General features: G+C 35.1%; 3 protein-coding genes across 3 annotated transcripts in view; 1 reads left to right on the top strand and 2 right to left on the bottom strand.

Moving 5' to 3' along the window:
- The window catches only part of LOC127791539 (probable LRR receptor-like serine/threonine-protein kinase At1g53430), a 49,632-nt gene extending 49,112 nt beyond the window's left edge, over nucleotides 1-520 (bottom strand). The window contains exon 1 of the mRNA XM_052321464.1: nucleotides 279-520. Within this exon, the coding sequence (XP_052177424.1) occupies nucleotides 279-408 (130 nt within the window). The 5' untranslated portion in view covers nucleotides 409-520. The remainder of the gene's footprint in view (nucleotides 1-278) is intronic.
- LOC127791537 (probable leucine-rich repeat receptor-like serine/threonine-protein kinase At3g14840) overlaps nucleotides 1-25,580 on the top strand; it is a 108,456-nt gene that overhangs the window by 62,194 nt on the left and 20,682 nt on the right. The window lies entirely within an intron of this gene.
- On the bottom strand, nucleotides 5,718-23,912 carry LOC127791536 (probable LRR receptor-like serine/threonine-protein kinase At1g53440). The gene is made up of 24 exons (XM_052321460.1): nucleotides 23,652-23,912; nucleotides 21,308-21,470; nucleotides 20,810-20,881; nucleotides 20,539-20,607; nucleotides 20,324-20,395; nucleotides 20,172-20,243; nucleotides 18,578-18,649; nucleotides 18,434-18,505; nucleotides 18,262-18,333; nucleotides 18,077-18,148; nucleotides 17,903-17,974; nucleotides 17,082-17,150; nucleotides 16,884-16,949; nucleotides 16,698-16,757; nucleotides 16,581-16,619; nucleotides 16,435-16,484; nucleotides 15,959-16,323; nucleotides 15,592-15,790; nucleotides 15,381-15,518; nucleotides 9,796-9,914; nucleotides 9,406-9,616; nucleotides 9,071-9,308; nucleotides 7,240-7,390; nucleotides 5,718-6,301 (listed from the first exon to the last, which is right to left on the bottom strand). Exons 1-24 carry the CDS (start codon nucleotides 23,776-23,778, stop codon nucleotides 5,876-5,878), a joined length of 3,066 nt encoding a protein of 1,021 aa, XP_052177420.1. The 5' UTR covers nucleotides 23,779-23,912; the 3' UTR covers nucleotides 5,718-5,875.

Below are 25,580 nucleotides of genomic sequence, written 5' to 3'. Positions count from 1 at the left end.
ATAATAGCATTTTTCTTATTAATTACTGCTCTCCCTCTCTAAACTCTAACTGGTAAAAATATCTCGGGTGTCTCGCCCTCTCTCTCTTCTATCCTCAAAATCTGCTTTCGATCCAAATAAACACAGATAAAGCCATAAACAGTTGTTCATGTGAAGCAAATTTCGGCCACAACAACATGCATGAACTTGGAGACAACAAAATTCGAAAAGAAAAACAGAAAAAATAACTGTTCAATCACAAAAAAGAGAGTGTTCATGTCAATCAAATTCGATCCTACCCTCTTCTTGAGGCAGAACTTTAGCGTCTGATCGAATTTCACCATAGCAGTAGTTCAGAAGTAGAGAGAGGAAGAGAAGGCAAAAGAACGCTTTGGACATCTTCGTCACTTTCGCGGAGAGACAGTCCATCGAACTGATCTTCTTCTGCTTCGATTCCGGCAACTTATCAGGTGCGTTCTTCGATTACGCACTGTATTCGGAAAAGGCGGGAAAGAAAATGGTGAATGGAAATGGTCTGATATGATAAAGCGAACCAAAAGACGAGGCTTGTTTGGAACTTAAAGGGGAAATCTCGTGGTTGTATTTTTTTTAAAATTTTAGAAATTAAAATTAAGAAAAAAAAATTGTAGAAGTAATAAGGACAATGCTAGACAGGCCCTAGTAAGCCGCCAGACTGGGCCTATTCAAAAGACTTTAGATGTTGTAATCGGTGTTTTAAATGCCCCCATAGTGCTTTACTTTTCTTTTAACTCTCTTAAAAGAACTATTCACAACTTTATTATTACTCTTCATAGTCGTTTTCTTATCAAAATTTTTTATTATTTTTCAAAAATTCTGTTTTACCCTTCAATCACCAGCACCGTATCATCTTACTTCTCTTTTTACTCCGCATAATCACTCCATCTCTCTTTCTCTCTCATTACACCAATTTCTTTATCTCTCTCTCCCAATGCATATACACAAATATATATATATACAAATATACGTACAGAGATAATTTATTATAATAAAATAAAATTAAAAAATATATAAATAAATAAATTATTTTTAAATATATGTATTTTAAATAATTATAAATTAACTAATTTTAAATTTTAAATTATTGTGAGTTAAATTTTTTATACTCAAAAAATTTTAAAATTAATTAATTTATCTTATTAAATTACTTAAAGGTACATATACTTAAAATTAGTTATTCATTTAACTAATTTAATAAGATATATATCTTTAAAAATTAGTTGAATTTATTTAAAGATATATGTATCTTTTTAAAAATAATTTATTAAATAAATTCAACTAATTTATTTTTAAAAAGAATTAACTAATTTAATTTATTTAAAGATATATGTATCTTTTTAAAAGAATTAACTAATTTATTTATTAAATAAATTCAACTAATAAGATATATGTATCTTTTTAAAAAGAATTTATTTATTTATATTTTTTTTATTTTTTTATTATAATAAATAAATTAATTAAAAAAAAAAAACTTCCCCGACCTTTGGAGGTGGGGGAAAGCTGGGTTCCCCGAAAGCTCGAGATCGGGGAACCCAGCATTCCCCGACCGCTGAGGGTCGGGGAAGTGCTCCATGGCCGCGACCATGCGTATGTATATATATATATAGAGAGAGAGAGAGAGAAAGAGAGAGAGGTGTGTGTGAGTGTGTGTGTGTATATATATATATCGTGTGTGTGTGTATATATACATCGTGTGTGTGTGTGTGTGTTTATATATCTAGGGTTCGGGGGCGGCCTTCATGCCCTTTGACCCTACTCGGGGGTTCCCCGGCCACAATGGCGACATCACGGCCGTTGTCAATCGCGAAAAATGGCTGCGACCATGGTCGGCTGCAACAACTATGGTCGCGGTTTGTGTGTGTATATATATATATATACACAGAGATGTGTTCGTGTGTATATATTAGTGTATATATGTGTGTGTATATTTAGAGAGATGGGTGTCAGAGAAATGTGTTTGTGTGTGTATATATATGTGTATATTTGTGTATATATGTGTGTGTATATTCAGGGAGATGGGTGTGAGAGAGAGAAATAGGTGTGGTGTGAGAGAGTGAGAGAGAGAAATGGGTGTAGTGTGAGGTTGTTGAGAGTTAATTAGGAAATTTATAAAATGTTAGTGAATTTTGTCAAGGGCCGACCGTGGAAAGCAATTTTAAGGCTATGAATAGAATTTCCTTAGCTCTTTTTCTCAGGAAATTTCTTCCAATTTCCCTGGAGTTGCTCTATTCAATATGTGCTTTTTGATCAATACTTCGTTTTATTTTTTTGACTTTTAAATAAAAAAAATTTTGAACATAATTAATATTTTAAAATGCATTAGACTCTAGTCAGCCGCCAGACAAGAGCCTAGTGCCTAAGGCACCCATGATGCTTTACTTTTCTTAACTTTTTTTCTCAAATTTTTTTTTCTAAGTTTTCTACCAGTTACCCATTTAATATGTGGTTTTTGACCAATGCTATGCTTTGTTTTGCTTTGCGCTCTCTCTCTCCCCCCCCCCCCCCTAAATTTCTCGTCTTTTAGACAAGTTCCACTTCCATCTACTTCAAAAATTTCTCTCCCCTAAATTTTTTTAATAAATCCATTCGTCTTTACTCTTTTTGTTCAATGACTACTACTAGAAGAGACAAAAAGCCTGTCTCCTCCTCTTTTGCTTCTCGGAGCAACGATAATTATGACGTGTTCTTGAGCTTTGAAGGCAAGGACACTCGCTGGACCTTTGTCGACCATCTCTACACGACTCTGACGAACGCCAACTTTTGCACTAATCAGGGACGATGATAAAATCCAAAGAGGAGAGAGCATCAAGAATGAGCTACAGATGGCCTGGCGCCTAGGATGCCTATTGGCATGAAATCACCGCGGTCAAGTTGTGCACAGCCTAGGCGGGTAAGAGGCCTAGGCCACGCCCGGCCCAGGCAGCGACCAGGCGCCGTTTGGGCCACCTAGGCATCAATCGAGCCTGATTAATTGGGTCTGATGCCTAAGAGTGCCGATCAAGCCCGATTAGGGCTTAATCGCAGCGACCGCCTTGGTCGCGCTTTGGAACACTGGACTTAATTACATTTGTTAAGAATGAAAGAATAGTTTGTATGGAGAAAAATATGCGACATGAAATGAAAATAAAAAATTAATATTTTAAAAAAATATGAGAAATATAAATAAAAATATAGATTTTTTTATAAATATAAAAATAAATATTTAATTAAATATAAATATAAATTCTCTCGTTCAAACATAAATATAAATTATTTTTATTTCTAATGTAATTGCTAAGACAATAGAAGCATAATTGTTTTTGTCTCTAATGTAATCGTGAAATATAAATAATTTTTTAATATTATGTAAAAGCTCTGAAAATATTTTTAAAATTACAGAAATAATTCAAAAATATTTTTTTTTTTATGTTTCTTAGCATTTTGAGGTGAGAAACGTTTCAAAAATATTGAAACGACATCATTTTAATGTTTTCATGTATTAGAGGTGGAGGGCAGAGAAAGGGAAAAAGGTAAATCAATTAAAGATAAAACTAAAATAAGTAAAATTAGAGATGTACAAAAAATTTAAATCGCCCAAATCAAATTCACCTAAATTGTCAAATGCGGTTTTATGAGCAGTCGGTGGCTATGGTAGTTGATTTTATTTTCATAATTTAATAAATTGACCACCCATACCTTTTTAATTAAAACTCAAAAAACCCCTACAACCCACTAGTCTTACACTATATTTAATAATAAAAAAAATTAATTTAAAAGGTTATTAGACAATAAGGGATTTAACTATATAGATAATCCAATCCCTATAAAATAAAGGTAGACATACTTTTTATTCACTCATTACTTTATACTCCCTGGCTTAATACTGAGTATTAAATATTAGGAATTTAATGATAGTTAAAATAAATTTAAATTCACAAATCTGACATGATGTTATTCCTTAAAATGAAAATAGAAACTTAGCTAATTAAGAATTAAAGACGGATGAATTTTTTGGTAGACAATAAGAAAATTTACATGGCTTGATTATATAATGATATTTCAAGTAAGGTCTTGGCATACTTCATATATAATAAATGCGATTTTGTTCACTCCTTTTAACAGGGTTAATTTAGGGGATAAAAAAGTTAATTTTTTAGGAGGTCCTATTTCCAAAAAATTCACCATATTTCTCTCATTTCCATTCGCTCTCGCTGCCTTCCTCCAGTAGCAACAATCGACAAGAATGTAGCAACGATCGACGTGTAAAAGGTGAGATGGCGAGACAATAAAAGGTGAAGCGACGACAACAAAAGACATGTTTGAGAGAGTTAAGAAAAAGATACTCGAACAAAGTAAGAAAAAAAGAGAGAAATAAAGAGAAATATGATGGATAAATTTCTTAAGGAGAGAGTCTCTTGTTAGTGAAAACTAATCTCGAGGTCACATTTATCCCCGATAAGATAGGGGTGAACAAACTCATATATAATGATTTTTCAAGCAAGGTCTTGACATCCTTGGTCTAAAGCCATCAATTTTTATCTTTTCTTTTCCTTTTGTTATCTCAAATGCTCAGATGTTAAATTACATGTTGTCTCTGAACTTACCTATAACCTTATACTTATATATCTATCTCATCAAAAATCGAACAATTTCCCCTCCCTTGTGCATTTGAAACTTACTGGTGGGTCCTACACTCCTACATTCTGTGTCACTCATTTTCTTGTAGGTTTCCAAGTTTGTAAGGACTTGACATGACAGCTATCCTGCCCTTCTTTTGTCTTCATATATTGCCAGTGGGTGGGGTCGCATTGTTCAGTGTGTCCCTGATTGGGCTGATACTAGGGGTTGGGGGATGTTCATTTGGGCCTGAAAGTGCGTCGGACATGGGCCTCAAAGAGGGCCGGGTGAAAATTGGGCCCAAGGTGGACCATGTTAAAAGTTGGACCGCAACTTGTTACATATGGATGATTAATAATTCAACGAATTGATATGCTCAAGCTTTCCCAAAGGAATGTATGTATCATACCTGCGACGCAGCACCCAGGCAAGCATACCTACCCTCCTGATCTCACCTCACCCTAAAAGCAAGCACAAATTGAGAAGAAGACAAAACTGTTCTTTAAGAGAGAGATGTCAAAATATGAATGTGGCCTTCTTCTATAAACACAACAAGATATAATCTATCTGCTAATAAATGAATTGTAGCCCATTGACAGCTCAAACTGAGCTGATACCACCATAGAAATGGTAGAAGAGTTACCTGCAAGGAACAAAATCGTTAGCAAATCAAGAGAAGAAAAGAACCCAATTTTCACCGTGTAAAGGAGCTGAGGATATTATATTTTACCTCAAGAGCAAAGTTCCCCTACAACATAAATATAAAACAATAGTTCAACAATTTTGATATCGTTATAAATGAACATTCAAGACTCTTCTACTGCAATGGTGCTATTTTTCTTTCAACCAACCAAAGCAGCTGGACAAGAAAATCCCAAGGATATAAATAACTTGGAACCACAGCAGAAGATTCAGACAGAATTCCTGGACGTGTATGCTAAAATGCAAATGCTGGTTCACCATGTAGACTGGATCTAGCACATAACCTGATCACTAGCAATAATGATTGTTATGTCACAATTACACTTGGCATTTCTTTCACATAAAGAAGCATCTCTAAAAGTTTTTAGCGGTCTCAACTCGTTTTGCAGGAACAGAGAGACTGAATCAAAACTTCAAACCAATTTCCTTATATCTTATCATTTATTCTCTCTAAATTGTAACGCAAATACCCTTTACACAAATCAACACAAGAGAAAGAAATGGAAAAGGAAAGAAAATTTGTAGTTGGGAAAGCATCAGAATTCTAAGTACATTCATTCTAAACATTGCCATCATTGGGAGGTAGACGCAGCTTGCTTGATGATGAATGATCCCCGGGGCCATCCTTACTTGGGAAAGAAGATGAGGAAGTAGACCACGGTGCGTCCATTGACATGCTCCTCGGCACCTGACTGTCCTGTGAGAATGTAGAGATTTCGGGCTGGCTGTCCTGCGATAGCCTCTCGAAAGATTTAAACCTCAAGTCCTCGTTAACTGATTGTCGCTTAATCAGTGGTGCCTGTATCCGGCTCTTCCCTTCAAGCATGCTCGCCACCAAAGACATGGAGGGTCTGAGGGTGGGAGATGGATTGGTGCACAAGAGAGCAATGTTTAACATGTTCATTACCTCCGTTTCAGTGTAGTTTGAACCAAGACTTGGATCCACAAGTTCTAAAAGGCTTCCCTGCTCTTGTAGGACATAAGCCTTTGGCAAAATGCAGAACGAGGAGCCATTTTAGTTATCTCATGCAACTCTACATAATCTTAAAGGAACTTACAATTGGAAAATTACACTAATACTGCATCTTTCCTTTTCCCCAGTACTTGTTAACTCTGTTTTTTTTTTTTTTTTGGATGCCACATTAATACATAGGAAAGATTTGAATGCATAACCTCTGGTTTCACTGTGCCTTTGAAGAGAGGTTACAGAGAAAACAATCTCACTTTATAATGAGCCTACTATGTGGGCTTGCATTAATTGTAAATTTTACTTTATATATCAAATCAGGTTGAGATATATTAATCTTATTGTGAGACATCAAGAAACCCATAAATAACTAATGTAGATTATTAGGTTAACACTCAAAAGTTAAATTAATGTAGGTCAAATTACTGTAAACCCACGAGTTAGTGATGGGGTAATTGGGGGCCTTCTATATGTTGGTGGGCTAAGCCTCTTCTTCCCTCTCATAAAAGTTAAAACCCTAGTTGTCAGTGTACTTAAGGGTGCCTACACCCTCTTACCCCATTAGAGAGAGCACTCGAGACTTGAGAGAGAAAGGGAAGCCGCTAGTGCAACTTCTTGCACAAATCCACTGCGAAGACTATCATAGATTCTAAATCAGGTTTGTCTATAAACTCTTCTGTTGTGAAATGGTGTTCTAAGCAATCATGTTATAGATCCAAATGAATGTTGATTTCGAATAACATACAAGACCCAGCTTCATTGTTTCAGCTAAATTATTTTTTAATATTGAATTTATTTCTTGAAAATGTGACATTGATATTTTACTTCTTTTTTTTTTTAAGCTTTTCCTGAATGCTCTTCATCACATGTGGTAAGACAATAACAAGTAACTTATTACCATGTATGTGTAAGCCAAAAGATACTCAAGAAAGGACAAACTGAAAAGCAAAACTTACCCAATCAAGAAGGTAAACGAACTCCTCCTTTGGCCTGTAATTTGTATTGCTCTTCCCACTTACAAGCTCTAGTGCAACCACCCCAAAGCTGTAAACATCTGCTTTGTCTGTCAAATAACCCCTCATTGCATATTCAGGAGCCATATATCCTCTGAGAAAAGGAAAATAACAGAAATCAGAAAGTACATAACAGGCAAAAGTTAAGGCCCTGAAGCTCAGCACACAACTGACCAAGGTCTTAACGACAAAGATAAACACTGTATTTCAATATCAGGAGTATCAAACACAACGAAGAAAGTAATTCCCACCTCCTTTTTAGCTTTAGGACATATATAGTGCAAACAATGCACAGAGATAAGCTGTACACATTCTTATACCGACTTATCAATACTAACGGTGTCTGAAAAATACAATTACCAGTACATGGTACATGCAAATTATCCTTAGCAACTTTCAACTTGCCTCCATAATATATTTGGGCTATGTTTGGAACAAGGATTTTTGATGGACAAGAAAACAGGAAATAAAAATAATAAGTTACGCACATGTATTTTTTACATGCTCATAAGAACATACATTTTCCTTTTCTTTTTTTCCCTTCCCCAAATCCTATTTCCAAAGCAGAATTAATGTTTAAACAAGGTTTCCAGGCGACAAGCAGGTTATAATTTGTCAAATACGAAGTCCACAAAGAAACACGGCCCACAAAGCAAAATGGATCCCTATACTAGAACAGTTAGCAAGGGAGAGAAAAAGAAGAAATCAGAACCCTCAATTTTAAATGCAATAATTTTCCAATCATTTTAATGAGCTGGATTTATTAGTAATTTTGCTTCCCAAGAAGTTTGTAAAAAATGTCATGTTTTGATTTGAAGTCAACACCCCCCCCCCCCCCCAAAAAAAAAAAATAAATAAATAAATAAAAAAATAAAAGAGATTATCTACCATGTTGCTCGTAGGAAAAAGTGAATCTTCATATCCTTTAGAACCACGCATCCTCTAGTGGTGCATTTAGATATGAAATGATTTTTAAGTGTTATATGTTTGCATCAAGTAAGCCCAAAGGCGCATTCAAAATCAGTCAAGCTTTAGTTAGATAGTTAGACAAACTGGTAACAATAACTATACCAGTGTTTCTAATATTGTAATGTCCGCCCCTATGTTCTATAAATAGAGGGTTAGATTGCGCGATTATTAGATAGAAACTAATGAGTGAATCATGAGAGGAAAGCCTAGAAAGCGATAGTCTTTGTAATCTCTGATGTATGTACTCATGTGAAGCTCTTGTGTATTGTTCGTTCAAGAATAGTGAAAGATTGGCTCTCAGTTGAAGGTTGGACGTAGGGTCATCATTCTTATGGTGATCTGAACCAAGATAATTGCTTGTGTCTTGAGAGTTATTGTTTTGTTCTTAATTCCCTTATTGTTCTATTTTCTGTATTCTGTAACAATCGTGTGAGAGGGTGTGTGTTTTGTAAGTGTTATTTGAGTGTTTAATTCAACATTAAGAAAACCACATTGCTCCGAAGAGATGAAAGAAAAACATAAATATTTTGGCCCTTTATTTCATATACCAATATGGTTTACTAAAGCAATAACCCCGCCCTAGGGTTCAAAGGACAAGTCTTGCATATTTGGGAAAGAGGATGGCGATGGCTAGCTATAAGCTAGTTTATGTCAACTAACATCCACACGGCTACCAATCTGACTTATTCCTTTCAAATGAAAAATTAACTACAGCTGTGCTTGATGCCAATTAACACTTCAAATTCCAGACTAGAAAATCTTGAAAAGGCACCTAGAAGGGGTGAAATGGAGGAGAAATACTCACATTGTTCCAGCAATTCGAGTGCTGATATGGGTGTTCTCCTCTTCATCAAGCTTGGCCAAACCAAAATCTGATATCTTTGCATTCAGATCCTTATCTAGCAGCACATTAGTGGCCTTAATGTCTCTATGAACAATTTTCAATCTGGATTCCTCGTGAAGATAAGCTAACCCTCTCGCTATTCCCAGGCATATCCTTTTTCTTGTTGGCCAGTCCAGTTTTATCCGGCCTTCCTCTCGACCTTGAGAAAGGGGGGGTGGGGGGTGGGGTTTGGGACTTACTTTAGTATAATTAGCCATAACCACAATAGAATGGTGTAGATAAAATGAAACATTTACCAAAGAGTGCACGGCCAAGACAATTGTTTTCCATGTATTCATATATTAGCAGCAACTGGTTTCCTTCAATACAACATCCATAAAGCTTAACAAGATTTGGATGCTGTAATGCAGATATCATGCCTATTTCATTGACAAATTCACGATTTCCTTGCCTCGATTTGGAGGAGAGCTGCTTAACAGCAATTACAGCACCATCTGATAGTATTCCCTGAGATCAAGCAGCACAAATGACAGGATTGTAATTTAAATATAACGAATAAAAGAAATCTTTTTCCACTTTAGTGCAGCCTTTAGCAAGTATGCTTGAACGAAATATGACATAAATGTTACATGCCAAGGTTGTCAAGTTGGCACCGGGGTGAAAATAATAACTTGAAAGATTATAACCTTGTAAACAGGCCCAAATCCTCCTTCACCAATTTTGTTTGCAGGATCAAAGTTACCGGTTGCAGCCTTCATCTGTCTCAAGGTGAAATATCCCGTTTGCAATTTGAGAGCCTGAAGATCTACAAGAAGGATAGGTAATATATAACTCCGAGACGCTGAAAGTCATTAGAAAATGACTATAAAGTAGAAATACAACTATGTAAGAGTGTTCAACTTTGTCCATTAATCATGAAGTCAATGCTATATGAGGCATGACATGACTAGTTTTAGGCTGGTAGAGGAAGGTGACATTTTAGTAGGTAAATTAACACACTTGGATTATGAAAAAATCATCGTATGCTCCAAATGTAGATTATTACAACCCATATTGGGCCTTCAAGTATCTACTTTTGAAGGAAACTTGCCTAAAACTACCTACTGGCAGTAGGGGTCTGAATTACTGATATGAGATGGACCTAAAAAAGAGGTAGTTCTAGTTATAATCAAGAACAATTCATGCCAAGAGTAAGCCATAAAGTACCTGGAAGACATAGAAATGAAGTCATCATTTCAAAAATTTGCTTAGAGTAGATATGCGTTATTCCACTGTTACATTTCATCAGCAGATGCTTCACAAAAATTCATTTATAGAAAATTAGTTTTCCCCATTTTCCTATGGCATTCTACAAGATCAAATTGTATGCAGTTGTTAGAAATGTGTCTAAATAGCTGCAACTTGGAATAGATGACTTAGTCTTTAGAAGTTTGTTATGACCAAGTCTTTAGGATGCTGTTGCATCTGTTTTTTAAAATTAGGATGATATTAGTCATGCCTAAGAATAAGGAATGTATCTGATTTTCTGTTAGACTCTAGCTCTATTTATGGAGCCGTGCAATGAAAATTCAAAGTATCCTCCGCATAACACTTCCGATCTCCTTTTCTATAGCCTTCTGCTGTTAAAAATAACAACAGATTGGTATCAGAGCATTTTTTTCTTGAGGGATCTGTGAGTTGAGTGAACCCATAATGGAAGCTGACACATCATCCACAACAATTGCACCACCAGTTTTTGATGGTGATAACTATGGAGCCTGGGCTATCAGGATGACTGTTCATCTTGAAGCACTGGATCTTTGGGAGGCTGTAGAAGAAGACTATGAAGTTGTTCAACTACCTGCAAACCCTACGATGGCTCAACTGAGGATTCACAAAGAGAGGAAGACCAAGAAGTCTAAGGCAAAAGCTTGTCTTTTTTCTGCTGTGTCAAGTGTAATATTTACAAGAATTATGAATCTACAGTCTGCTAAGAACATTTGGGATTATCTCAAATCGGAATATCAAGGCAGTGAAAGAACAAAAGGCATGCAAGTGCTCAACTTGATCAGAGAATTCAAGATGCAGAACATGAAGGAGACAGAAACTATCAAAGGCTATGCTGGCAGGCTATTAAGCATTGTAAACAAGATACGACTTCTTGGTAAGGATTTTCCAGATGAAAGAATAGTGCAAAAAATACTAGTCACTATACCTGAAAAATATGAATCCCAGATATCATCATTAGAGGAGTCAAAAGACCTGTCAAGTATCTCGTTGGGAGAATTAGTAAATGCTTTACAGGCACAGGAGCAGAGAAGAATGATGAGACAAGAGGAGGCAGTACAAGGTGCTTTTCACATAAAAGCACAAAACTCAGGAGGAGGCAAAGATAAGAAGAACAACAAAAGAAGGCAGTACAAGAAAAATGAAGGCTTCAACAAGCAGCAGGATGAGATTTTTTCACCCTGTCCACACTGCAAAAAAACAAATCACCCCCAAAGAAAATGTTGGTGGAGGCCTGATATCAAGTGCAGGAAGTGTGGCAACATGGGGCATATGGAGCGGATATGCAAATCTCAACAACCTGAAGATGCAAAGGTGTCCACAGAGCAACATCAAGAGGAGCAACTCTTTGTTGCAACATGCTTTGGTACAAGCAACAGCTGCAGTGATTCTTGGCTGATAGATAGCGGCTGCACAAACCACATGACCAATGACCAAAAGCTCTTCAAAGAGCTTGACAAGACCATCGTTTCCAAAGTAAAAATTGGAAATGGTGATTTCATACCAGTAAAGGGAAAAGGAACAGTGGCTATAGAAAGTTTGACAGGTTTGAAGCATATCACAGATGTTTTATATGTACCTGATATTGACCAAAATCTGCTTAGTGTTGCGCAGCTGGTTGAAAAAGGTTTTAAAGTCATATTTGAAGACAAATGGTGCTCGATCAAAGATACGAAAGGCAAAGATGCATTTAAGGTAAAAATGAGAGCTAAAAGCTATGCTCTAAATCTAATGGAGGAGGAGCAAATGGTTTTTTCAAGCACTGTAAGTAATGTTGAAGTATGGCACAAAAGGCTTGGCCACTTCCATCATAGTGGGCTTCTATACATGCAAAAACATGCTTTGGTAAGAGGTGTGCCGTTGTTGGAAGACAAGCTAACTGATTGTGTGGCTTGTCAATATGGCAAGCAAGTTAGAAAACCATTCCCTCAAACAGCATGGCGAGCAACACACAACCTGCAGCTTGTACACACGGATGTTGGAGGACCTCAGAAAACATCATCTTTAAATGGTAATAAATACTATATTACATTTATTGATGATTGTACCAGGTTTTGCTGGATTTATTTCTTCAAATCCAAATCTGAGGTTGCTAAAATATTTTGGAAATATAAAGCATTTGTGGAGAATCAAAGTGGTTGCAGGTTGCGTACAATAAGATCAGATAATGGGAAAGAATACAGAAATGACACTTTTGACAGATTTTGTGAAGAAGCTGGCATTGAGCATCAACTCACTACACCTTATACCCCACAACAGAATGGAGTAAGTGAGAGAAAAAATCGAAGTGTTATGGAAATGACAAGGTGTATTCTTCATGAAAAAGAGCTGCCAAAGAAGCTGTGGGCAGAGGCTGCAAACACTGCAGTATTTTTGCTAAATAGGCTGCCAACCAGAGCTCTGTAGAAAAAAACTCCATTTGAAGCTTGGTTTGGTTACAAACCAGATTTACAAAATCTAAAGGTTTTTGGTTGTGTTTGTTTTTCTTATGTGCCACAGGTTAAGAGAGACAAACTTGATAAAAAGGCAGAACCAGGAGTTTTCATTGGATATAGCAGCACTTCCAAAGCTTACAGAATTTTCCAACCACAAAATGGAAAAATTATTGTAAGCAGAGATATCAAGTTCATGGAGGACAAACAATGGAGCTGGGAGGAGTCAATAAAGAAGCAGTTGCTTGAGATTCCACAACACTCTGGTGATGACATAGATTATGTTCTAGTCAGAGGTACAAGATCTTTGTCTGAAATTTATGAAAGAAGCAATGTAGCTATCTTAGAACCTGCTGAATTTATAGAAGCTAAGAAGGATGACAAGTGGATTGAAGCAATGGAAGAAGAACTCAAAATGATAAAAAAAAATGACATGTGGGAGTTGGTGGACAGACCGCAACAAAAACGACCCATAGGAGTCAAATGGGTTTATAGAACCAAACTTAATGCAGATGGTTCTGTAAACAAATACAAAGCCAGATTGGTGGTGAAGGGATATGCTCAGGTGTTTGGAGTAGATTTCTCAGAAACGTTTGCTCCAGTTGCATGTCTTGATACAATTAGAATGTTGCTTGCATTATCTGCGCATAAGGGATGGAAAGTTTACCATTTAGATGTAAAGTCTGCTTTCTTAAATGGTTATTTGCAGGAGGAGATATTTGTAGAGCAGCCTGAGGGGTTTCAAGTCAAGGGACAGGAGGAGAAGGTTTACAAGTTAAAAAAGGCCTTGTATGGTCTTAAGCAGGCCCCTAGGGCCTGGTACAGCAGGATTGATGATCATTTTCAAAGCCTTGGATTCAGCAAAGTCCAAGTGAAGCTACATTATATGTGAAGCTAACAGATGCTAAATTAATCATAGTTTCTGTCTATGTTGATGATTTGCTTGTAACAGGAAATGATGAAAAATTTGTAAAGGAGTTTAAAGCTGAAATGCTCCAAGTATTTGAGATGACAGACCTCGGCTTGATGACCTTTTTTCTGGGAATGGAAGTGAAGCAAGATCTTGATGGAGTCTTCATATGCCAAAAGAAGTATGCAAGGGAAATACTCAAAAAATTTCATATGGAGGATTGCAAAAGCACTACTACTCCAATGAACCAGAAGGAGAAATTTAGCAAAGATGATGGAGCCGATAAAGTTGATGAACATCATTATAGAAGCCTAATTGGTTGCTTAATGTATCTTACTGCAACCAGACCTGATATTATGTTTGCAGTAAGCATGCTTTCAAGATTCATGCACTGTGCCAGTGAAGTGCATCTTCAAGCTGCCAAACGGATTGTGAGATATATTAAGGGCACTGTAGATTATGGTATCAAGTACTCTCACTCTCAGATTTTTAAGCTTCATGGATATTCTGATAGTGATTGGGGAGGTTCAGTTGATGATATGAGAAGCACAACAGGTTATTGTTTCAGCTTTGGATCAGGAGTGTTTTCCTGGTGTTCAAAGAAACAAGATGTTGTGGCTCAAAGCACTGCTGAGGCTGAATATGTGGCAGCCACTGCTGCTGTGAATCAAGCAATTTGGCTCAGAAACATACTTGCAGATTTACATATGGAGCAAAATGAGCCAACACAGATTTTTGTTGACAATCAAGCTGCAATTTCAATCTCAAATAATCCTGTTTTTCATGGCAGAACTAAGCATTTTAAGATCAAATTGTTTTTCTTAAGGGAAGTACAGAGAGAAGGTGAAGTCAGTCTACTCTATTGCAAGACTGAAGTTCAAAGTGCTGATGTTTTAACAAAGGCCCTTCCAAAAGCCAGATTTGAAGTCTTGAGAATCCAATTGGGTGTTAGCAGCTATTAAGACAAGGAGGAGTGTTAGAAATGTGTCTAAATAGCTGCAACTTGGAATAGATGACTTAGTCTTTAGAAGTTTGTTATGACCAAGTCTTTAGGATGCTGTTGCATCTGTTTTTTAAAATTAGGATGATATTAGTCATGCCTAAGAATAAGGAATGTATCTGATTTTCTGTTAGACTCTAGCTCTATTTATGGAGCCGTGCAATGAAAATTCAAAGTATCCTCCGCATAACACTTCCGATCTCCTTTTCTCTAGCCTTCTGCTGTTAAAAATAACAGCAGCAGTGATGAACTTTTACAACCAGCATTTATCTTATTGCTAATAACCAGGAACTATCCACATGCCAATTTATATGCATGTATCAGTTTGTATCCTGTAATTTTTGACATTTATAGATGATACTCCAGAAGAAGAACTACTGCAAGGAGAGAGACGGTTGATGTTCAAATTTTCCAATTTGCATTATTATATGTGAAGTAGCCAAAAACAGAGGACAAATTTCAGCTATTCCTCTCATTAGTGTGAACTCTATTTTATGTGTTACAAAGGAAGAAAAGCTTATGATTTTGTATAAACTCTTGTCAGTGTGAATTCTCAAAGTAAGTTCAAATCTCTAACCAAAGTCATCAACCAAACTCCCATTAGAAATGATATAGCTACAAGAGAGGAGTTGGATATGCAGGGATTCTGGATTCAGATGTCACCTTTATCTTCAGGGTCCTTTCCACCAAGGTAACCTTTCATGCGGAGTACAAACAGGACGAAAGCGAGGAGCACACATGAAGCAGCCACGATGCCAACAATTGCTCCAACTGATAACCCACCAGTATGAGGGTCAAAATCTACAAAAATGACAATTATTAGTCTCTTTACAAGCTAATAAAAGAAAAGAACAATCCAGAATAGAAGATATACTTGGTGTCACTGAAATTGCAGATATAAGAGGTCCATATACACCTCTGTCAGGTATTGCAGTAGTCCCTTTCCCTAACCAGTAGAGGTGGATCTCCAGAGTGCTACCATTAACATAAACATCGTTAAAGTCCATAGTGATGCCCCTGCCGACACCTTTAGCTTCCTCCATGATATTGAAATCTTTGAGAACCACATTTCCCTAAGGAAGAAGAGAAATTAAAGCTCGTAATAATAGCTAACATGATTTTCAGACAGTCACTCCCAATGTTTCTGAAAGGGAAATAGTCCAAAAGGGAACTCATGTCTATATAGAGTAGATAGATACAAAATCATGCATGCATGTGATATTGACATGCTGGCATCTTACTTGGATTGATACATCAAAAATGCGTTTCCCAATACTGCTAAATGTCTGATCATTGGAATACATTATTTCAGCAAAATGGAGGCGCACTTTATAACTGCCCTTACGCAAGCAAAGCCCATAATACTTCAGTGAATTAGGGGCAAGGCGAGCTGTTCTATAGAAGTCTGCACCAGTTATATTCAAAGCAAATGAGTTATCGGCTCTATAACTTGCTTTATCATTGCCCATGTAAAGTCCTGTGCTACTGTAAGCCCAGTTTGCTGAAGAGAAGAAGTAAGATGGACCCCCTTGGGTTGAATCCTCTTCATATTCATTCCCATCAATATTCATTTTGCTGCCTCCGCAGTTGACAAACAAGGAATATTCTGTGCACAAAACCAAAATCAAGACCGATATTTTTGCAAAAAATATAGAAGCAAACAGTTAGATGTTTGCACCATGTCATCGTGGTAGAGCTTGTCGCACTTGATACTTACGTCGGGGTGTCGTTGGGCAAGGAAGATCCTTCTTGAAGCACCAAGAAATCCTATAAATAAATTTAGGTTCAATAGACATGAAAATTCTATCTAATGGTGTTTAAATAAATAAAATAGTAATGCTTCGTAGGGTGTAACAAATTTACGAGTTGCTTTCTGCATATGACTGGCTGGAAACCAAATTCCTGTCAGGCAATTAAAGAACGGAGTTAACTTATGGCTGATTGGAAAGAATAGAAGACAAATAACAGAAAAGCACTTACAGCATTGATGACTGGCAACCTGACACGGGCGACTCTGAAAAGTTGTTGTAAGATAGATCGCTGCAACAGAAATTGGCAAGACATTTTATACAAATTTCCTACTGATCAATGTGAACCCTACTACGCTTTGAGATGCATGTTTGGATTGAGGGAAAAGAAAATAGAAAAAGTTTGAAAAGTACTAACATATATCTTTGGCCATTCATGGCCCAATTGGGTACTGCTCCACTTAGTGAGTTGTTGCTCAGAAGCCTACATCCACAGTCAATATTATGTCTCAAATTCACCATAAATCAATTATCGACAAGCAGCTAGAGAAAGTAGCAAAAGAGTTGCAGACTATGAGAAGTTAGACATTAAACTATTCCAAAAGTAGTTACTGACATCTGGTTCAGATTCAAACTCTCAAATGTTCCTGGGATTTGACCGGTCAACTTATTAAAGCTCAGGTCTCTGCAAGTAAGAAACACCAGTTACCCATTTGAAATGGAGTTACCTTCCAGAGAAGGGAAAAAATAGAACGCATATCCAAACCAAACAGACCTACTATAGGTGGAAACTCATGGAACAGTAAAGGTGCGAGAAAAAATCATACTGTCTGAGCAAAACTTATGTTTCTCAAAACTGTAAAAGATGTTGTACATGCAGCTGAGGAAAGAGGTTTAGATTAGTAACACCATACACGAACTTCAAAAAATCTTAAAGATGTCTGATTCAGCTCAATAATTGGTAAACATTAGCTGATGTATTTGGGCTAAATTGTTTACTATTATTTCATCTAAAACATTAGCTGATGTATTTGGGCTAAATTGTTTACTACTATTTCATCTAAAAGCTTAAGTTGTTAGATAGAACTCATCTTCTATGTTAAGTTACTCTCAACAATTTGCATATCCAGTTCGCTATAACCTATAGAGGTTTAAGGGCCTAAAAGTTAATTTCCTTTTTTTTTTTATTTAGAATTATGAAAAAATTACTCTACAGTTAATTATCTGTAGGGTTTCTCTCTTGTGGAAATTAGTTTTCCTGAACTAGATGATACAGATAACGTGACATGCAACTGAAATGACTTGCTAAACTGTACTTCCATGTTACAAGCATAAATTTGGTTTTATATGTCAAGAGATATCAAATCTGTAATTGAGTACCTAAAACTTTTAAGAAACAATATATCTCAGTACGAGTACCAGTTAGAATGAACTTACAAAGTTTTAAGTGCAGGAAGTTCACCAATGTTATCTGGGATTGGGCCAGTAATTAGGCAATTTCTAAGTATCCTGTGGACCAAAAGTCAAAGCAGCTAGATAAGGTCATTGAGACACAAATTTATGAGCATAGAATTGAGTTATTGCCATAAATTACATCCATATTTAACTTACAGATACACCAGCTTCTTCATCTGCTGAAGATCAGGAAACTGCATATCTGGTCCCTTTAAATCTGAGACTCTCCTGAAAATCAAAATGCACCATATCAGATTGCTTTATCTTTCTCCATTCTACATCCATAAAGCATTATAGACCCCTGAACTAGTTATGGCTGAAACAAATTACAAAATGCTCACAACTCTTCGACATTTTTCAGCTGAGATATGGCAGAAGGAATGGGGCCATCCATAGATGTACCTTGCATGTTCCTGAAAGATTGAATTCGACATTATCTGAAATGTTCTTAATTAAAAATAAATTTCCACGAAAAAACAAAACAATATTAGCAAACTAACAAATAATACTTACAGTATACGAATTTTTGTCCACTTTCCAATCAGATCTGGTATCTTCCCAGATAGACTACTCCCATCTATCCTACTGAGATCAATCAATGTGGTTTTAGAATTAGTCAAATTAAAACTAATAAATGTCCTAACGATTACAACTTACAAATCTTCCAAGTTCGTAAGGTTGCCAACTGTGGCTGGAATTGTTCCCGTAAAGTTGTTTGCAGAAAGGAGACTGCAGGAAACCATCTGTTATGAATTCATTTGACACAACAAGAGAAAGACAGCATCACAAGTGACAATAATGATTGTGACATGATATGTCATTTTTTCACAATATCACAAACCAATGTTGAATACATGTAAGAGGTTTTTGACACTATATCCTCAAATAAATAATGCCTATATATACATAAGTCAAGATATGCAACAAAAGGAACGCTGCTGTTATATGTCACATTCATATAGAAATAGAGAACATAAATACAACCATACAACAACAATAATCACAAGCCTTAATCCCACTAGCTGGGGTTGGCTACATGAATTCTAAACCTCCAACCATGGTCATATCCTCTATAATGCTATTACAGGGTCATGTTTAAAATTTCCCAAGTAGTTGAAAGTACCATACCAAACAAGGCATTGAATTTGTCATTGGAATGGTACAATATGGTACTAGTACTGGACAATACCGGGAACTCAATCATAGGCTTTTTCCAAATACCTAACTACCAAATGGAGATCTTCTTTTTTTTTTTTTTTTATCTTGACATCTTAATAGGTAGGTTACTTCCATTGTCAACCTACTACCGTAAGACCAAATCCTTTTTCAGAGATCTTGGGTTCTCCTTAACCTTTGCTCAACCATCCTCTCCAAAAGTTTCTTAGTATGTCTCATTAACTTGGTCCCTCTACAAGTTTGACAACTTTGAATATCTCCTTTATTCTTACATCTAGACACTATTTCTCCATTCATTTAACATCCTTTTTTATTTAAGGATTACATTGAATTGAATAATTCCATTAACAGCATAAATGCAACCATAACAATTAAATTTCCATAAATAAAGACAAATAAAGAAAATCAGTAGAGAAGGTTCATATGGTTAGCAGCAAATAATATGAATTCCTAAGTGGCACAAGATAATGAAGAGACTCAAATTAGGGGCATAACATCTTATAATGACACTGATAATGGGATATTAAATTTCAAATTTATCTGGCTGTTTTACTTTCCCATACATTCTCTAGAGATTTCTAAGTTGGAGATAATTTATGATTCTTATATTTAATATTCAAAATAATCTTGCTTTCCCTCGCTGATTCTTGAAAATAAAACAGAAGAGGACAAGAGAAATTACAACTAGATGGTATACTTGCAACTAGACTGCAGGTGTACCTCAAAAGAGATCACAATACTTTAATATCAACTGCGGCATTTACATAAGGTAGTTACATCAAGTTGTTAAGATTTTATCGAGAAAAATGAAAGCATAATTTTCCCAGTTCAAATTTAATTTCTTAACGATTTTTCACCTAGGACTCTGATTCAATGTTTGGCGAACGGAGCCAGACTAGATCTTGTTTACAAGCTGTTTCTTGACACAGTAATATTTTAAGTCCATTAGGAAAACCTTTTCAGATAAGAAACTTTGGTAGTATAGCATCACATATATAACATGATATGTTTTGAGGTACACTTCCAAGGAACTGTAAGTGCAGAATCAGTAGAAAAAAGGGATTGGAAGTCTTACAGCCTCCTTAAGCTGCTCAAATTTCCAAGGTTTGGTGGAAGGGTTCCTCCAAGCTGGTTATCCTCCAGGATCCTGGATGATAAATTACAAGTTAAAACAAGGCCAAGCTTTATGCATTACTCAGGCAGACCAGATAGTTTTTTAGGACTTACAGCTCCTCAAGAGTAGCAATATCCCCAATTTCCTTAGGAATTGGACCACTAATGCGGTTACCCAAAAGGGACCTGTAGTGTAGTGCAACCAGTTTAACTAACTGCTAAATGAATAAGCTAATGGAAAACCAGTTTTTTAGAAACTGTTAAATATACAGATAAAGGAAAAAAGGCTCTTATAAATCAAAAGCATAAAGTAGTAAATAGAAACTTACAAAATTGTGAGCGGGAGCTGAGGAAAAAATGTCGGAATTGACCCATTGATATAGTTGCGAGAGAGATCTCTGAGTTAAAAAAAAAACCCTTCTTAGATTCAAACAATACCAAAAGACTCCAATTTATCATATGATTTCCTCTTCCATGTTACAGGGAACACATAAATTGCATTTGTATGTGAATAGCATGCAGAACTATAAGATGAACCAATGAGGTTACCTCGTACTTATGCCAATTGACTTCTAAATGTACCTAAAATGTTCCACTTACATTTCTTGAAGAAAACTGAGATTCACAAATTCTGGTGGCAGAGTTCCTGTTAAATTTTGGCCCTTCAATTGACTGTCAAGCAAGCCAATTAGAGAAAGTAGAAAGAAATCAGCAAAAGGAAAACTCTTGAGATCATATATAATTCATACATAGTATTAGAAGATATTTTCTTCTGTTACAGTTGTAGGCTGTTATTTCTGCTCTTAGATTGTATATAAGCAAGTTTCACTTCAATGAAATGCAAGTCAGTTTTCGTTCTCATATCAGAAACTTAATACATAGGCTCTAGAATTTAATATGGTCAGACATCAGTCATCAGAGCATTAGGCCTTTTCCCAGTAGGAGAACTACGCTTTGAAACTTTTGGTAGAAATTTAAACCAAAGTCATTAATTTGCAAACTTTGTTCCATCAATTTCCATGGGATCAAGCACTACGTATTAATATAGGTTTTTAATGAATATGACGAGTAAACTTTGATAGGAAAGCAAGGCCAGACATGTTCGTCACATGGCAAAGAGTGCTGCTGCAGTTGCAAGTAACATTGACCACAATCTTGCTAGGGATCGTCTCATTCAGAAATCTACCGCTGCTGCAGAAACTCTCATTGATATTCAAATGTTTGATCTGCAGCTTTTCTGATATCGCATCAAGAGCTTGCACTGTACACAAGAAGGTACAAAATTTTTATAAGCAACAACGATAGCTCTAGTTGGGTAAATAAGGTTACCTGATTAATTATATGAGTTTTATAAAAAAATAAGATTATAAATAACAAATTAAAATTCATGTAATCTATTTCACATATAATAAAATAATAACTTAATATGTTATTATTATCATTATTATTATGAGTTCCATTCACAATAACTAAAATGTCTCTACATGACCAACAAGCCAAACAGTCACACAGAACCCAGTTAGTTTGTCATTGACTTTGTTTCCTTCCCTCATACTTCACTATTTGTGTAGCCTGTGTATGAACACAGAATTAAGTAAAACCAGCGGACAACTCCATAAAACTCTACCTTTGACATGTTAAAAATGTAGACATGAAGTCAACGGGTAGCCCATTAATGTTCACAGTGTAAATGCTGATCAAAGTCCGACTCTCTCGGGGAAGAAACGGTCACTTATGCTCCAAATTAATTAAGATTTACGGTGCCAGCACATTCGCTTGGACTAAATCAAAGATCGACTCTTTTTTTTTGTTCTCTTAGAAAAAGAGAGACTCAAGCAAGAGTGTCCTTATTAACAAATATTTACATGTACCAGCACAAGATCGGAACCTTGTCAATCTGACGAAACTTGCTCTTTGACGAAATCAATGCACCTCTATCCCCACAAACAAAGATATGGAAACAGAAAAATAAACAGGACAAAAAAAAAACACAAAGTAGAGAGTTTTATAATCTACCCGGTTACCAATAGGATAAATACCATAGATAAGGTTTGAATAGATTTTTGGTGTTTTTTTTTTTTTTTTTTGGTTAGTTGAATAATTCAAATAAATTATTTACAAAAAAGAATAATTTAAATAAATTATCTAATATTGGATTGATTATGAAAGTAACTCCTAGGAGTTCAAAATACTAAAATAAAATTACCAAGTGCCGCTAATTGCCCCTGCCCCCTAGTTTAGGACTTTGTGGCCACAGACCAAAAACTGTCCATTTCTCCCCAATAGGCAAACATGAATACACTGATTGAAAATATCAGGAGAAAAGACAAAATGGATATAAAATACTAAAATGATACTTGCATATTTAATTTTGATATTTTATATTAATATAATATATAATATAATATCTTAATTCATAAATATCATCAAAAATATTTATTAGGCATACAAAATTCAGGTTAAACATAAAATTCAAATCAATTCACTGTGTCAGAATCTTTTTTCCATCGCTAACACAATTTAAAATTACAAGAAAGAGCAACAAGATGGACAGCGATGGCTAATTGCATGCAGGCAGCTGATAAAAAGGACCAAGTACTAGTGGGCCCACTTCAATTATGCATGCAAGTTGCCAAGATCAAGTCGTTCTCCTCCACTTCGCAAAAAATAATAAAATACCAACCGATAACATAACCAGGACTTGGAATTGAACATGGAATTAATTACGGCTCTCTCTCTCTGTCCCTCTCTCTCTCTCTCTCTCCATCTTTTTTTATTTTTTTTGTAAAAAAAATGGAATTAAGTTTTCCTTTACAGATTAGACTGTGTTTCGACTTGGGATTTTATGGGAAGAAACAATTATATGAAAAATTATAAGAAAATGCGGAAGTAATTCTCTTCATTACGTTTTGAGAAATGAAAAGAAGAAAAAGAAAAATAGCGTTTCCTTGCCGTACATTCAGACAATGGAGGAAAAAACAAAACAAAAAATAAAACAAAAAGAGTAGTTAATTAGGAAAAGATAGAGGAAGGGAAATCCTTTACATCCTTGAATTATATTGTAATTTGGATTTGTGGAAGGGGGAAGAGGAAAGGAATCAAAGAAGGGATAAGAAAACGAAGGAATTGAACAAACTACAAGTTCAAGAAGAGTACTCTGGCGGTTTTAATTTGCTCTTAAACTCTAACTACCCAATGGAGAAGAAGAAATAAGATAATATATATATATATAAATATTTTACGATTCTCTCTCTCCTATCCTCAAAATCTTCTTTCTATCCAAATAAACACAGATAAAGCCATAAACAGTTGTTCATGTCAAGCAAATTTCGGCCACAGCAGCATGCATGAACTTCGAGACATCAAAATTCGAAAAGAAAAAGAGAAAAAATAACTGTTTAATCACAAAAAGAGAGTTACCGGCCATCAAATTCGATCCTACCTTCTTGTTGGGGCAGAACTTTAGCGTCCGATCGGAATTCACCGAAGCAGTTCAGAAGCAGAGACAGGAATAGAAGGCAAGAGAACGCTTTGGACATCTCCGTCAGTTTCGCGCAGAGACAGTCCATCGAACTGGTCTTCTGCTTCGATTCCGACACCTTATCAGTTGCGTTCTTCGATTACGCACTATATTCGGAAAAGGCGGGAAAGAAAATCCTGAATGGAAATGGTTTGATGGCAAAGCGACCAGAAAACGAGGCTCTGTTTGGAACTTAAAGGGAAATCTCGGGGTTTTATTTAGAAATTAAAATTAAAAAAAAGGCTTATTTAATTGCATTTATTCACTTTCAAGCCGGCGAGTTCCAACCATAAGTGCAACTTATTTTTATTAATATAAAAATAATTATTCTATTAAACATAAATATAAATTTTCTCATTCAAACATAAATACAATTTATTTTTATTTCTAATGTAGTTGTCGGGACAATAGAAACACAATTATTTTTGTTTCTAATGTAGTAGTGAAACATAAACATATTTTTAATATTTTTCAATATTATAAAAATATCCTAAAAATGTTTCTAAAATTATAAAAATGGTCCAAAATTTTATTTTATTTTTTTTATTTCTTAGCATTTCGGGATAAGAAGTATTTCAAAAATGCTAAAACAACATAATTTCAATATTCCCATACTAGGTTATATGAAAACATGAAAATAGACATTCTTTTAAAAAATTAAACATAAATAAGGTACAAAACGAGAACGAAAAATATTTCGAAAACAGGAAAATAACTCCTCTAAATTGTTTCCATGCAACCTTGTTCCCATGCAAAGGGGCAGAGAGGTCAGTTGTCCCCTTGATCAAACAATTTTTTTTAAAATATTATTATATTTATTTTAAGTTTATATTTTATAATCTTTTGGTTCAAAAAATTTCGAAGGCTTAGATTATTATGGTAATTTTACTTATTGTAATTCATCCTAAATATCATCTCTCATTTTTCTCACATTCTCTAACCCTTCGTCCATTTTTATTTCTTTCGGTTTGCATTCTGCATTCTTTTTATCGCTCAAATTTTGTTAATAGGCTACAGAGTATTAAATATGGGCTTTCAATTTTCTTAAGTATACTACTTGGGCCGTTCGATTTTTAACCAAACTAAGAAATTTTCAAACCGCGAATCACATAGTTTGAGGATTTCTTTAAATTGTGCTAAACTGCTCCCCCAAAAAACCTCGTAATGTTGTGTAGTACGATCAGTTTTTGCAATTTGTCAATTTTTTTGAACACCACTAACTACATACAAAATCTCCTTATTAGTTTATTTATTTTTTGACATTTTGATGTCTTTAAAGTTGATTAAAAGTGATTTAATTTATTTTCCTAATTTTGATTTGTTAATGAATGATGTGAATTGTGAATTAAAAGTGTTTTTTTTATTTCTATTTGTTTAGATCTCATTACTCATAGTTTGTCTCTATAATTTCTGTATTTGGGTAGATAAAATTTAAATCAAAAATATTTTTGAATGATTACAGGGTCATAATAATCTTACACAAAAATTAGTAGTGACGAACAAAAATAATGTAACACTAGGATTAATTTTTTCTATTGCTACTGTTATGGTAGAAAGAGTATTTTATGCTATGAAACTTGTCAAGACCCGACTATACAATTGAATTAGAGATTAATAATTGAATGACAGTTTAGTTGTGTATATTGAAAATGATATATTTAATAAAATTAATAATAATATCATTATACGATATTATCAAAATATAAAAACCGGTCGAGAGCAATTATTGTAATTTATTAATATATTTTTTAAATATTATATTATTTTAAATTTTATTTTATTATTTAATTTTTGTCCATCCAGATAAATTTTTTTGTCTCCGCCCTTGCCATGCATCAAAGATGAGGGGTC

Source organism: Diospyros lotus, chromosome 15 (assembly GCF_014633365.1).
Source record: "Diospyros lotus cultivar Yz01 chromosome 15, ASM1463336v1, whole genome shotgun sequence".
NCBI lineage: Eukaryota > Viridiplantae > Streptophyta > Magnoliopsida > Ericales > Ebenaceae > Diospyros > Diospyros lotus.
Note: the sequence above shows the minus strand (reverse complement) of the source record. Positions and strands in the feature narration are given on the sequence as shown.

Bases quoted from the DNA above. Each gene is read 5' to 3' on its own strand.
- LOC127791536 (XM_052321460.1), bottom strand. From the start codon at position 23,778: ATGGACTGTCTCTGCGCGAAACTGACGGAGATGTCCAAAGCGTTCTCT. The intron at 21,471-23,651 runs GTAGGATCGAAT...TCTTGTGTACAG, and splicing joins AGTTCTGCCCCAACAAGAAG to TGCAAGCTCTTGATGCGATA. The intron at 16,620-16,697 runs GTAAGTGCTTTT...ATTGCCTGACAG, and splicing joins GGTTGCCAGTCATCAATGCT to GAATTTGGTTTCCAGCCAGT.